We start from the raw sequence: 15,209 nt of genomic DNA, 5'->3' as shown, positions 1-15,209 counted from the left end.
CTGGACGAGCCGTGTCCTACTTGCCGACCTCAGAAAGAAATCCCAAATGCGAAAACAAAAAAAAAACATTAAAAAATGAAGACGTGGTAACAGGAATAACAACATCAGTTCAGCTAAAGACGTGACCAACACCAGCGTTGGGATGTTTATGTCCTGGATGACAGACGATCCACAAAAATGCATTCATGAATGGTTGACATTTTCTTGTGTAAAAATATGTTTGGTTGTAACAGCCTATCATTACTTAGAAGCCTCACTCAGCATTTCATAAAAGCGTTGTGAGTGACCATCGTACGACAGTCATACTCAATAATTAGGAATGTCTTGATGAGTCTTATCAGAATAAAAGGGCCTTTTTTAAAATAATAACCTTTAAGTAGCTTTTTGGCATAAGCTCACATTTCTGTTTCTAGAAGTAGAACTTTTTTAATGGCCTGATGCGATGTTCTAATTTTAAATGTGTTTTCATTAGCTGTTTGAGGAAAATCATCACAATTAACAGAAATAAAGGACATCAAACATCCGTGTGTGTGATTAATCTACGTAACATGTTCAATTAGTAAGGAAGTTCCTGGAAAATTTTTTCGATAATATTCAAATTTATTGAACGTGTCAGTATGGCCTAAAGTATCTAACAAGAACTTAACGCGCCGTCACCCAATTTTCAAAATAAATATCTTTTCAAAGTGAAATTGTCATAAAATTCTTTAACTGAGGTCCAAGCATGCAAGAAACTAAACCCTCGTTTCATGGTAAGAGAGTAAAAAGTATTTTTTCCTTTCAAGAGATCAAGAACTGATCTGGTCTTAATTTAAATCGAACATTAACTCAAGTGCCACAAATGACTGGCAAACTGATCAGTTACGTGTATGCTGCTACTTTTATTATTATTATTATTATTATTATTATTATTATTATTATTATTATTATTATTATTATTATTATTATTATTATTATTATTATTGCTTAATAACGCAATAGGAAAAAAACCTCATTTACCCAAAAATGACCAGGAGAGGGCGACAAAACGCAACTAAAATGGAAGAAGAACATTGGCAACCCTCCCGACCTTCTATGGGACAACGGTGTAAAGCAACTGGAACTGGAAGAACATTGTCTGCTCTTGCAATGCAATCAAAAAAAGCATAAGAACTCATTAACAAAATCTCCATTGCAAATATTTTGTTTAGGGCGTCACTTTATTCTGGAGTTAACAGAAGATATAATGAAGGGGCGATGGGGAGTGTTAGAGAATAATAAAAAACCATTTTTCTCGTTCTACTTATGTATTTGGTTGTTTGACTATCAATAGATTGTTTGTTTTTTTTTGGGGGGGCGGGGGACGCTGTCAGAATGTAATGCAATGTATATTTCGACAAGAACAACAAAGTCATTTTCTTTTGTTTTCCAATGAACAACTTTTAAGACTAGTTTCATTTTCAAAATCATTTCAGATCAGTAAACCGTTTAATATTCCAGGCTTTTACTTTATTATTCTTTTGAACGGTTCCATAAACTCTGCGAATCTGTTTTATACTCCGCGTTTCCTTTGAATCGACCGCTGAGGCTTCACGGTTCGTTGAAATTGCTTTACAGAATGAATCTCTTGTGTTCTCGGAAAAGCCACTTTGATAAGTAGGCGGGGCAGAAACTGGACATACCTAAGGTAAGTCGCGAACTTGAGTGCTGTTGTTCGCCATTCACTTCAGCACTCCCTCCTTTTCCATTCCTCCTCCTGTCTGTCACTCTGCTCCTCCCGTTTCTCCTCCTTTCGGGGATCAGAAAGTCCTCTGCGCTCCGAGGCGCACAGACGCGCTCGGGAGTCTCCGTCCGATTAGATAAACTTCTGTAACTTAAACAACAGGATCCGCTTTGAAAGAGTACCGTCTGGACGCTCTTGGATTTTTTTGATATACATTTTTTTGCCTTCTTTGGTGGGTTCACTCAATAAAGCTGCTTGTTTTGCCCAGAGCGCTGGCACAATGAGCGCGTTCTGCTCCAGATCGACAGATTAGAGGTGAGTTGGACTTTAACCTGCTGCAGAACTTTGTTGGATTTACAACCTCCTCCCCCCCCCTGTGGAAAGTAACTATCTTGCTTTTTGCCTGTATGTTTTGAGAAGATGTGCCCATGATTAAAACCACTGGAACCTCATTTAGTTAAAAAAGATTCACGGAGGTTTAAGAAACCTCCAAGCTCTTGCCTTGTACCACAGTTTTTCCTTGTGGCATTACAGTAATTGCTTGGTGGTAACATTATCTTGCCAGTTTGGAACTTGTAATTGGGGCATTTCACCACAGTGAGCAAGTACAAAAGGACTGTCAACTGCTCTCACATACTTTCCTTGAGTTTCAAGCAGCTTGCCCACTGATGTGTCTTGACTGTGGCTGCTGCTGGTATCTCCTGAACCTTGTTAATAAGTAATCCATGTGAATTTGGACACTTTCTGTGCTCTTTGACACTGACTGGTGTTCCTCTCTTTTGTTTATCTCAAGGGTGGAAATCTTGACTACGAGGGTGTTTTTTTTTTTGCACTGAGAACTCAGTGTTTCACCACAGATAGAGAGAAGAACAGCCATGGATTTGGGAAATGATGTGGATTTATCCAACAACAACATCACACCTTTGTGGAGGCGGCGCACAGACCTCAGTGAAGGTTCCCAAGACTTGAACAAACTCAAGCCACGACCCGTGAGCTACCACCTAAACGGGGTTACGACTGCAGACTTCCCCGCGGGGGACGATGGACGTTCCTTCACGTTGAGCCAACCACCCCAGCCTTTAAATGCAAACACTATGGTGTTAAAGCATGTTTTGCACAAACCCTCGGAAAAAAAGCGAATTGTTCGGAGCATTAGCATTGGGCGCCTCTACAATGGACGCTTCTCATTGTCCAAGTTTAGGGCTGAGGATAAAAGCGCTACGCTGGACAACAGAGGTAGCAGCAGAAGAAATAACCAGAATGGAAGCGTTTGCTCTAAAAATCATCACCAGGACCTGCAGAGATCGACCACAAACCCTCTTGATCTTGACTTGGAGAAAGACCAGATCTCCTCTGGGACAAACACACCCCCACCTGAAACTCCTACCGACAATTGTTCTTCACATGTCCATTCTCCACACACACCAAATCACTGCCACTACGAGCTGTCTTCACAGTCATCGGCATCCAGCTCCTCATCTCCAGGGTACGGTACCCTCACCCCCTCTCACAGCTCCTCTTCAAGCATCCCCTCACTTTTGTCTTTGACCTCCTCGGACCCTCCGACGCCCCGCTCCCCATCGCCAGCTGACAGAGGGAATCCATTGCAGTCTCAGACAACCTCTCCAGCATCCTCATATGATACCCTGTATGCCTCCTTCTCTTCCTCCAGCTTCTCCACATCGCCATCGCTCTCCCCAACTGCATCCCCCTCTCCCACCGTCGTCCTTAGCACCAACAGCCCCGCTGCCTTGAAGATGGGCACCCAGCAGCTTATTCCCAAAGGACTAGCATCCGATATCCGACAAACCAAGGCGCCTCCTGCTGGGACCCAACGGCTGGGATTGGACCATTCCAAACGAGCGATGAAAGTTCTCAGCATGGTGGAAGCAGGAGGTTACTTTTCTACGGGAGGGGGCCACACCGAAGAGGCAGAGGGAGAGACCGAAAGCCCCGGGGCGTTACGGAGAGCTTTGAGGAGTACGTCTTACAGGAGGGCAGTTGTGACTGAAGTAGACAAGGACGTTACCTTGGTTGAGTTAAAGATGCCTGTCATGGAAGGGCTTGAAAATCCTGGTTCACCCACTGGCTCAACAAACCTTTCCACCTTAAGTCCAACAAGTGCCGAAGCACCAAAAGCTGCCAGCCCAAGGATCTCAAAGTCTTCTAGCCCTCGGATGGAGAAAACTAAAAGCAACAAGAAAAGCAAGGTGGGCCAATCTATTCATGAACTGATAATGAATATATTTGGGGTACCCTAAAGAGGAAAAATGCAATATGTATGTTAACTCTTAAGAGAGGGGCACGCAAACAACACTTTGCTAACAGTGAATTGTTTTAGTAGCAGTAGGTACAGGGTCTCTTTCAGTAGAAATTAGGGTTTTGTGAAAGTGAATTAAGTCATGAACAGTTTCAAACACAAAGCTGTTTTGACACAAACAAAAACGGATGGTGATCTGAATTAGGTCGTGGAATGTGATGCATTTGGAAAAAGCTTTGCACTTTAGCAAGTATTGTTTTCAGTATATGCACATTGATGCAACAAGGTTGTTACAATTATTACTTGTGACCTTGTGATATATTTGTCTTCTTCAATTGGACTCTATATCTGACACAATAAAAGAGGAAAACTGTGTAAAAAGTCACATATTCAGCAAAAACCTGGCATTTTAACAGGTGGATGAACATTTAGGAGCCACTCTAGTTCAAACATGTCGCAAAACTCCTTTTACTTCACTCTGTAGTCAACAAGTAGTAGCCCCTGTAAACGTTGGTAATCTGTTGAATGATTTTTGTTTCTTTGTTGTAGCTGGTTGAGATTTATTGACTGGGTTAATTGCGGCCTCTCTAACGGCTTAACGTGCTGTTGTACACAAAGATTGCTTTGACACGAACTTACATGATCAGGAGGGGATAAAGTCTGAATCACAAAACCACAACACAGACTGACCATTGTGGTTCAAGCTTGGATTAGGACAAAGCCCTGTAGGAAAACAATTAACTTGTTTGTTGGCGGTTATGATGTAATAAGACAGTGTAGATGCATGTAGATACATGTTTCCTTGGTACGCCACAGTTTAAGTTGATTGTGGTTTGTTTATTCCTCTTTCAGATTCCAAATAGGAAGAAGCTGATGCCTCAACGGACATTTGACAGTGAAGGTAACACCTGTCTTTTTGGGTCTTTTTTTTTTTAATGCATTCAGCTGTTTTAATGTCACTTTACTTTGAAATTAAAAATTGGTTGTTGTTTTTTTTTTGTCACAACAAACATTTCAGAAGAGGAGCTCTATCAGAACTACCAGGAGAAGGCCCTGCATAACGACTCCGATGAGGATGCTGATTCAAGGGGGCCTAAGCCCGATCAGGGCATCGTCGTGCAGTACAGACCCATACGTACCTCCTGGAGCCAACTGAGCGTGGTTAGATGCGACACACACACACACATACACACACACACACACAAACAAAACCCGCAGTTAGTTGTGTGTAACTTATATATATACCCTTTCTCTACACCCTGAGTACTCACGATCCGGCTGCTGCGGTTGCAAAGTGCTGGAATCCTAGTGCTCCAAAGAATGCTGTCACAACCAGTTGAGCCATATTTCATGCCCATCCTCCTCCCACTTGCCTCTGTTTTTCTCCGGGACTCGCTGTTTGTCAGTGAAGCGCGCTCACTCTAGGACACACTCGGCCTCAGAGGCAGACAGTCCGTCAGAGGAAGTCTTGAAAGCACTGCTGCTGCTGCTGCTGGGCGTCTTGCCAGTGAACTGGCAAACCTTCAATACACACACTGCAAATATGCTCAAAATGTTCACCATAGGGATATGTGGGATGATCCTCTGTTGCATAATAATAGTTACGGATTGGAATCTTCAGAGAGGGATATCGGAAGCGAATCGGCTAATTTATTGGTTTTTATCTTTTTTTTTTTCTTTCTTATTAAATCATTCCAAACCCATTTCATCATCTGTTTTTTTCAATTGTTGCGCAAGTTTGGGATGAAAGCTGGGTGTTGGAGTTAATTAGTATCAGTTTCAAACTCTAATAAATGAGGAATTACTATCAAGTTAGAAAACAAAATGGTTGCTGGTATTTAAAGAGCTCTTCAGTTTTCCCAAATACTAAAGTTGCATTTTCAAGAATACATTTTTTTCAAGAGTTTGTTGATCCTGGGGTTAATAATCACACCCAAGGAATGATACAGTATTATAGCACCTCCAGCAGTAAACTGAGCCTCATGTTTTTTGTGTTTTCTAAGCTCAGGATGAATGTTTTGAAGCGTTCTGTCGACCAATCATCTACAGTTTAGTCTGGTTGAATTGGCAGTGTATATCTAGTGTTTTTAGACCCTTTTAGAGATGTTCAATTGTCTTTAGTTCTTAAGTTACTGTCCTTTGGCTAGGACACTTAAATGGACACTGAAGCCACACCTTTTTTTTAAACCTTGGCTGTCCTTCAAGCTGTTCTTCTCACCAGAACTCTCTGGAACAAGTTTTCTTCACTTGATTGAAATTATTAAGACCATTTACTGCCACAAAAAAACCCCCTTCCCCCCAACATGACGTTGCCACTACCATGCTTCACAGTAGAGATGGTTTCAACCAGGTACCTATTCTTTCTTGATGATTGGTTCTTTGTTCTTGTTGTGTCTGACCTGACAGGTGCTTTTTGGCTAAATTTAAGCAGGTTTCCATGAGGTTTTCAGTGAGTAGCGGCTTCCATCTGGCCACTCTTGAAAATTGGATTGTGATGTGCATCAACAAGGGTTAAACTTAAAACCGGTTCTTACACCCTGGTGGTTGCAAACATTTTCCGTTTCTGAACAGTGGAGACTGTAGCGCTTTTTCGGGATACTCAATGCCTTGTTTCTCTCTCAGAGGTGACCTTGACTCAGTCTTGTCTCTGAGGTGTGCAGGGAGTTTCTTTCTGCTCTGATAGATACGCACTGCCAATTGTTAGACCCTATTTCAGTAAGTGCACTCCAATCCAGATCATGCCCAGTCAAGTAAAATGACTTCATATGGACTCCAGCTGACTTGCTGAAGCATGTGAAATCATATGCATCTGTGGTTTCAGTTGTGTATTGTAACAGATTTGGGAAAAAGTGAAGGGCTGCCAATACTTTCTGATGGTCCTTAGTCGTAATTGGACCTAGATGTGATTTGAGCATAGACCATCTTCACCAGGCTGGCCAGTATTTTTCTGAACTAAGAGTTTTTTTTCCATCATAGCTGCAGTACAGTTTTGGATATTGTGTCAGTTTGGTTTGTGTTTCTGTAAATCTCACATTGGAGAGTCTTAGTCAAGCCCTTTTTTTGTTTTTGTTTTGTTTTTTGGGAATGGTGAAGCATTGCTGCTACTGTCAAGGTGTGACGGGAAGCTTAGTTCGGTTTGATTCCACGAACCAGACATGCAGGTTGTCTTCGAGTGACTCACAGCCTGTCGGGACATCTCACTCAGCCTTGCCTTTCTCTTGCGCGTCTTTTGTTTTTTAAAATATAAATGGGACATCAAATCCCAGAAATGATGATGTTCCAGGACTGTTAAAAGCTTCAGAAGGCACGGCTTACCTGGAGTTTACATCCTGCGGTGTGGCCTTGAGCAAATAAAACAGGTTCATCTTATGTGATGACACCTAATTGAATGTGTTCCAGTCACGCCCTGTACTGTACAAATGACGGTGAATTCACCTGGTGCTGCCTGGAAGCTTGTTGCCTTTGCCCAAAGAATATTCAAATGGGGAAGTGGAGAGCAGTCAAAACAGAGAGCATAAATCATAAATCATAACAGTGATATCTGTGCGAGCGGAGGGAACTGAAAGATCGCTGAAGATGTTTGACCATCTACGGGATTGCTTGTTCTTGTTGTTTGGCTCAAAGACTGCAGGGCAGATACGGCCACAGAGTCGACGCCACTTCTGGAGGAGGCGGTTTCGCTTCCATTCACTTCAGACCCAAACAGGCTGAGAAGTTGGTGGAAGTAAGAGAATACCTTGTCAGGAATGAGGCCTGAAAGAAAGTGTAATGCTTATTTAGGTGTAATGTTACCTATATGGAATGAGGTGAAAGAAGAGAAGGAGCCATGCTTGCTTTGGTTGACCCTATCGCAACCTAGGCATTCGCCTAGAGCTGGTAGCCAGGATATAGTGGAGCGGTGTCGAAACCTCCCGCACCTGTTGCTGCATTTAGCCGGTCAGCTGGAGGCTGTTTCTGTACTTGCAGAAAAGTTCAGTTGGGTTGTTTGTGCATACTTTCTTTTGTGAAAAACAGTCACCCACCCTGACCCCGACCCACTCTGTGACCTATGACTCCTTTAAAGCTAGAGCTGGCAAGCAAAGAGCTGGTGGGCAAAATGTCTTAATGAAAGCAGCCCCATTATGCTACATGTTTCTTTTTTTCTTTTTAAATCGTTGTGCTAGTGAAACCATAATGTTCCTTTTTAAGGAGGTTTTCAATACCATTTAGAGTCTCATTCCGGCTGATGCACATTTTAACTTCAGGCTGAAAAGTTCGGTACTACTCCTCTCTTAGTCCATTTCAAGATACTAGTTTGCTTGTGTTTTACTGAAAAGTGAAATAATAATTTAAAAAAATCATTAATTAAAAAATAGGATTGAGATTTAAACGAACCCCTAAAGATGGGAACCAGTCCACCCACTAACCCCGCAAGGACAGACAGGTATGGACGGACGGATGGATGAAAATGTTTATTTATTTATTGGATTTGTTGCCATGGTATTTATTTGGGTCAAGCCATTTCCTTCTTTATTACTGATTTTTTTTATTTTTACAATAAAATATTGTATACAATATTTGTTGTATTGTAACTACAGTTAATACGTTTACATGGATGAATGAGTGAATGAATGAATGAATAAATTTAACTTAACTTACTTTAACTTAAAGTTATTTAAAGTAAGTAATTTAACTTAACCATTAAATCATAAGAGAAATAATTGAAGAATTTTACTTTTCGTTAAGGTAAAGAAAAATGGCCTGGCTGAACAGCTGAGTCAGGAGGAACGCAAACGACAAGAGGTAGGACTTGTGTTTTATTCTCCATACCGCTAAATAATCTCAAGTGTCCTTAAAAACTGGGATAAGATGTCTGTTTGTACCCGTGATTTGTGTCACGATGACAAACCCCCCCCCCCATTAAAGTAGAACAATTAGAGAGTTAAGCTGTCATTTACCGCAACGAATTGCAAGTATGGGAGTCGGTTTTAAAACGGACACAACGGGTTCACAAGACTTCTTGGGTGAATATCATTTGCTTTGACATTCCAGATGTGACTGAAGTCTGCAGGTATGCGAGTCGCGTCGACGACAGAACCCAGGGGACCTGAACCCGGTCTGCTCGTTTTTCATCCCATCAGGTCTCATCTGTGTTGCTTTTCTCTCTCTCTCTCTCTCTTTTTAAGGCCATCTTCGAAATGATCTCATCGGAGCACTCCTACCTCCACAGCTTGGAGATTCTCATCCGTATGTTCAAGAACTCATCGGAGCTCAGCGAGGTGATGACCAAGATCGAGCACCACCACCTCTTCTCCAACATCTCGGACGTCTGCGAGGCCAGCAAAAAGTACGTTTGGCGTTTGTTCGGGGAATCGATCGTTTACTTCTTCGGGAAGATGAGAAAATGTTCTTTGTTTAAATGAATATTAGTTCCAGAGGTGGACAGAGTATCCAAAAAACTGTACTCAAGCAAGAGTAGCTCTACTTCAAAATGTTTCTGCTCAAGTAAAAAGTAAGAAGTAGCCATCCAAGAAATTAAAATGTAACTGAGTAAATGAAACTAGCTACTACCCAATTCAGATTATTTCATGCTACAAACATTCTGCTTTAATGTCATCGCTTGCTGTTTTCACTTTCACTCGGACCCGGGCTTTCAGTGACTGACAGAAGGCTGAGAACTCAAGACAGCCGGCTTCCATTTTTGTGACACAAAGTATTGACTGCAATTAGCTGCAAGGAAATATTTGGGTTAAGCTGTCTGTTATGGTTTGTTAGCTCATGTGTTCAGACTGGTTTTGAAAAATTCCTGGCTGAGATCACGATGACCTTCCATTTATCTCGCAAATGTCTGGAAACACTGATCCATTAGAGGCTACGAAAGCTGAGACCGTGGAAATCTCTGCTCCCTCAGCAGTTGCTTCACTGAGTTATTTGTTGCTTCTACAAAAGGATTGCTTGTAGATGTGATCTCTCTCTCTCTCTCTTGCGGGTTTCATAGAGGGGAAAAAAACAGTGAAAAACATAAGACATGCTATTGATAATAGCAAAACCTTTAACTTTCCCATTGGATAACATTTGCAACTGATGTTTAACACAAATGTAAGAACCTCATAACACTAAACTCTAAAGCTGTGTAGCTTATGTAGTCCTATTGAGTCTGAGGGCTAATCTCAACATTTTTGGGGCCAAAAAACAACAACCTTTCTCTTTTCTTTATTAAATTAAGTGCATTCTGAACCATGAACACATTGATTTTTTTTTGGCCACTCATTCAGTGAGCGAAGACATGTAAAGTTGTGTCATTGACATAAAAGTGTGATGTAGGACGATAATGTTGCTATTAAATAAAAGAGGTTCTAACAGCGGAGCCTTGTGGAATCCCATGTTGGATTTTTCTTTACTCGGTCTCATGACAAGCAATTGACCCACTTCAAATGTGTGTCAATTAGTATGTTAGTCATTTTTACAAGTTTAGTGTTAAGTAAATATTGTCAGAATGTCATAAAGCTGAACTCCAATATACGCAACCTTTGGTTACTGGCCTGAGTGAGCACTGGGTGACTTTATGTGACCTTTGTAGCCACATAAAAAGAAAAAATGGAAACTTAAGAGGGGAAAAAAGCTCATGGTTATGTATTTTGTTCTTTAACTCATCGGCTTTTCTCTTAGGGTTTGTAATTAAATTTTGGTCGACAAATTTACCCATGACACACTGTCAAAATATCCATCTGCTGAAATGCCATTTTCAGACTGATGACTATTGAATCTTTCTTGCTACATCTTGTCAAGCAGATCTGCAACTCGCTCATCTTTAAAAATACCTGTGCATTAAATCATACGAGTTAAAACTGCCTTGATGAAATGTATCGTTGCATTTTTGAATGACTCAGTATTACTCCATCTACTGTGTGGACACGCTGCAACCCACCTCACTTCTGTTCGTCATACATATTCGTGACCCGCACACGGTAATGTGCGTTTGCTCCCTGCAACACCGGTTAAGCAGCATCTTTTACTTCGAATTTGAATTTTTGTTTTTTGAAACAAGAGCCATATCTGTCTGCAGCCAGGATGCTGTGTAGTCTGTATAATGGGGTGTGTGTGTGTGTGTGTATATGTGTGTGTTTGTCTTCCACCCCCCCCCCCACCCGGTGCTTCCTTTACACACGGGCGGGTTCCTGTTTGTGTATTTTTCCTTTGGTATGGCTTACTTAATAAAAGTTTTACATGAAATCTGAACCGGGACAGGAGCATTTAATGAGATTCAGGATGTGGTTTAATTTGTGCTCTTTGTCAGTAGTGGTTCTGCAAACGTATTTGTTCGCGTGCTGACTTAACTCCAGCAATTTATTGTAGCAGTTTGGACTTATTGGTCTCATTTTCTTGGAACTTTGATCCTCTTAATGTCCTTAATTTAGGACATGGGGAGCAGAGGGTTAGGGCTCATGACCGTCAAGACATCATGGAAAGAACAAAATTAGACATTAGCAAACGGCCACATGGTCACAAGAAGCACTGTCTCCCATATGCAACCTGTAACGGGTCTGCTGAGTGAAGGAGCCGGTCTTTGCTCATCTGCTTTTCCAGTTGAGCTCGGACATGATCCGGCAGGTCAAGGGCAGCATCCTGTGTCTGTATCCCCGCTTCCTGTTTGGCACCTAAGCTAGGGCGAGCAAAAACACTCGCTCTCTTGAAGTCGGACAAATGGCGTGTCATTAACCCGGCCATCTGTTGGTGCTCAGGAAGAGGAAACGCATCTAATGTAATGGTTACTGCTTGGCTTTTATCTATTTTTAGAGTCGGGGAGTTCCGCTTCGTGATCTTACCCCAAGTTTTTATAGGTAAGACGTTGATTGGCAGGTCGTCTCGGTATCCTGACTTTGCGTCCGTTAGTGCGTCACGTCTTTTCCTCCGTTGGGGTCATGACTTGATGTCATTCTATCATGGCAGCTCGTGGCCTACTAACCTTTAGTTTGTTCTTTACATTTTTTTAAAATCTTTTTACAACCGTGTCTCAGGTTCTTCAAGGAGCTGGAGGACAGACACCAACAGAGCCTAGTCATCGATGACATCAGCGACATTGTTTGCAAGCACGCCGAGTCGAGCTTCGACCCTTACATCAAGTACTGCTCCAATGAGGTGTACCAGCAGAGAACGCTGCAGAGGCTGGTGTGAGTGACCGACCGACCGACTGAACGAACTCAAAAACAGATGTCTTCCTCTGAGACACTCTCTCTTTCTCCTCTGACTCGGCCTTCTTACTTTCAGCGGTGCCAAGAATTCTGCTTTCAAGGAGGTGCTGACCAGGTTGGAGGGCCACCCAGACTGCAGGAACCTCCCCATGAGCTCCTTCCTCATCCTGCCCATGCAGAGGGTCACTCGCCTGCCGCTGCTCTTGGACGTGAGTGAACCGAAATGCGCACAGTTGTTCAGGCCTGAGGAATTACAAGACTTTTTTTTTTTTGAGCGTTATGCAACACTTTGTTTATTTGACTACGCTCTAACCGCACAGGCGTTTCCGCGACCTCACATCATTCTTTAATAATCCCCAGTGATTCATTTTCACTTCTTCTTCGTTTGTTTGTTTCGTATTGGAACTGAGTATTTGAGTTCCGTTTCTCCCTTTTATCTTTTTTTCTCATCATAATTTGATTTTCCTCTTCCTTTCTTTTCTTTTTTTTTTAAGTGGCTCCCAAAGGGGATTTGGGGTTTATGCTTGTACTATGAGATAATTTTGGCTCCTGAGAAAGTTTTATTTTTGTTTATTTACTCCCACAGTGCTAGAATTGGGTCCCTGCTGATGCAGCGCTGATAAATACACAATGGAGTTAGCAAACAATTCCATTTACTAGGGAAACAATCTGTCCAACTCGACCTGGCCTTGTGTGAAAACTCAGGAATCAAGTCAAATAATTCACTTTACTACATCAGAACCATTAATGGGTGTTTGTTTATGAATTGACTGTTTGAGGAGAATATACAGCTCCTCCATTTAAGTTCAGACTTTGACTTAAATCAATGTCCGGACTTTGATTTAAGTCAAAGTTTGGACTCTTTTAGCCATTTTTGCACTTTTGTAAACTTTTAGCCTATTTCATCATGTCAGACAGGTTCTAGTTGAGTGATTTCTTGATTTTGCAGGTCTTCTAATAACCAATTAAAGGAAAATGTTTTTAATCACAGTTAAGTCTCCATTCATTACTTATTGCTTCAAACAGATTCAGGCTGGTTAGTGTCACTTTCCCCCCCTTGATGAAGAAAGTCATAACTTGAAAACCCTGTTTTGTATTTACTTATCTCTGTACTTACTGAGGTTATGTTTGATATCAAAATAAATTTGATAATCTGAAACATTTAGGTGGAAGACAAAAAAGCAAAAAACAGAAAACTCTTTCAGGAGTCTCTTTTTATTGCTCTGCGTGAGCGTAGTGGAGAGAGTGGCTGTGCTATCGTCCATGACTGTTTTTAATGTGAAACGTGTGTGTGTGTGTTTTGCAGACCATCTGTCAGAAGACGTCAAAAGACTCGGCACACTATGAAACATGCAAGAAAGCTTTGCAAGCTGTGAGCAAGGTTTGTGGGTTTTTTTTTTAAAACCGTTTAATATCTGGATAACTTTGCAAAATAGTGAAATGAAATATATTTATGCCTTCTGGTGGTCTGTTTATCTTTTCATTTTTGTTTTCATCTTATTCCCACAGGAATTTAGCTATCTGGTTTACCACAATCAAAGACATATGTATTTTCTTTTGCACCTCTCTGCTTATTAGATGGAATCTATGATAAAATATTGTCCTCACTGATGGTACATTAAACTGAACCTTAATTGTCATTAGCAATGCCATAATCAGTTTTCTTTTTTGTTTTTTAATTTATTTTGCCAATGTTGTGCTGCAGCACAATTAACACGCTGTTCAAAAAACAAATCATGGGGATTTGGAAGAGTCTGGTTTGGCAGGGCCTGATGATTATGGAAATGTCAAGAATTAATAATGTTAATGGATCGCAGCTAGACTGTAATGGAAAAATAGATTGGTTCCTGCAGCTCTTGGTCTGGAAATAGATGTACAACATATTGAAATAATTGTTAAAAAAATGTCAAAGAGCAGAATCGGATTCTCGTGTTATGATGAACTTGAATAAAAAGATCCTAATTCACAAATTGAGAAGCTTTTAGTAGGAAAGCAACTTATATCATTGCAAGAATAAGTTATTACTGGCATAATATGTATGAGTACTTTACTGCAATTTTGATATAAACCTAGTAAACATGTAAAATACACACATTCATTGTAGTGATGGTTTTTGAGTAAAAACACATAACCTTAAAAACAATGAATTATGCATTTTGAGTTTTGATCTGAAATATTTTCATAGTCATTTCAGTCAGTAAAAAGAGTAGCAGCTTCTTTCAGCCAGCTAACTGGCAGTGCACAGGAAAAACACAGGAGAGGCAGAGCAGCATTGCTCTGCTCTCCAGTTTAAATCCTTTCTGCGACTTATCAAATGTACTTGAAAACATTTTTTTATTATTATTATCCAGTGACTATTTTTTGTTTTCGTTCTCTGTGTGAGCAGGTGGTGCGGAAATGCAACGAAGGCGCTCGCACCATGGAGAGGACAGAGATGATGTACACAATCAGCACTCAGCTGCAGTTCAAGATTAAGGTAACAATTTCCCCTTATAGTTAACCAGCAAATTAAATCAAACCAACCTGCAGGTGGTAATATTTTGTTTTCAAACTGATGTGCTTTGTGTATTAATAACTGAGACGACGCCGAATCAGATTCAAATCTCATTCTGTGATATTTTTTACGTCTTACTTTGTGTCCAGTTTAATGACTTTTATTACAGGAGACGAGGCAAGCCAACTGTAAAACTTCAATTTGTTTGTTGTTAACTGTTTCAAAATAGAGTTGCATTTTGCTGATATCAATATGAAGGTCATTCGCTTTTTTTTTTTTTTTTTCCTTTTTTTTAATGTGCTGCTCCTCTCCAAACGCTGGATGTTCTTGAACAAGTTCAAAACTAGACTTTTTTTTTTTTTTTTTAGCTCCCACACATTTATTTAAATTCAGCCTGATAAAAGACACCAGAAGTCCTTCTCATTGTTCACATTAGATCCGTTCTCAAACCCTTTTCACCTAATTGAAGAATTAAATGACACCTTTTTCTGGACTTTTTAGTTCCTCCCGTTTTTCAACCACATTTCATGTCATTTTGACACAAGGTATAGAGCTTCTTTTGTCTTTTTTTTATGACAATTT

The 15,209-nt window shown here is 40.8% G+C and overlaps 1 protein-coding gene across 1 annotated transcript in view; it reads left to right on the top strand.

The window, feature by feature from the left end:
* Positions 1 to 1,634: 1,634 nt before the first annotated feature.
* LOC103474707 (rho guanine nucleotide exchange factor 26) overlaps positions 1,635 to 15,209 on the top strand; it is a 32,649-nt gene continuing 19,074 nt past the window's right edge. The window contains exons 1-10 of the mRNA XM_008425852.3: positions 1,635 to 2,017; positions 2,496 to 3,912; positions 4,815 to 4,863; positions 4,981 to 5,123; positions 8,688 to 8,744; positions 9,128 to 9,288; positions 11,960 to 12,112; positions 12,210 to 12,342; positions 13,440 to 13,514; positions 14,520 to 14,609. Coding sequence (XP_008424074.2) covers positions 2,578 to 3,912; positions 4,815 to 4,863; positions 4,981 to 5,123; positions 8,688 to 8,744; positions 9,128 to 9,288; positions 11,960 to 12,112; positions 12,210 to 12,342; positions 13,440 to 13,514; positions 14,520 to 14,609 — 2,196 coding nt within the window. The 5' untranslated portion in view covers positions 1,635 to 2,017; positions 2,496 to 2,577. The remainder of the gene's footprint in view (positions 2,018 to 2,495; positions 3,913 to 4,814; positions 4,864 to 4,980; positions 5,124 to 8,687; positions 8,745 to 9,127; positions 9,289 to 11,959; positions 12,113 to 12,209; positions 12,343 to 13,439; positions 13,515 to 14,519; positions 14,610 to 15,209) is intronic.

This window comes from Poecilia reticulata, chromosome 13 (genome assembly GCF_904066995.2).
Source record: "Poecilia reticulata chromosome 13, P_reticulata-male-v2, whole genome shotgun sequence".
NCBI lineage: Eukaryota > Metazoa > Chordata > Actinopteri > Cyprinodontiformes > Poeciliidae > Poecilia > Poecilia reticulata.
This window is presented reverse-complemented; position numbering and strand designations above follow the sequence as displayed.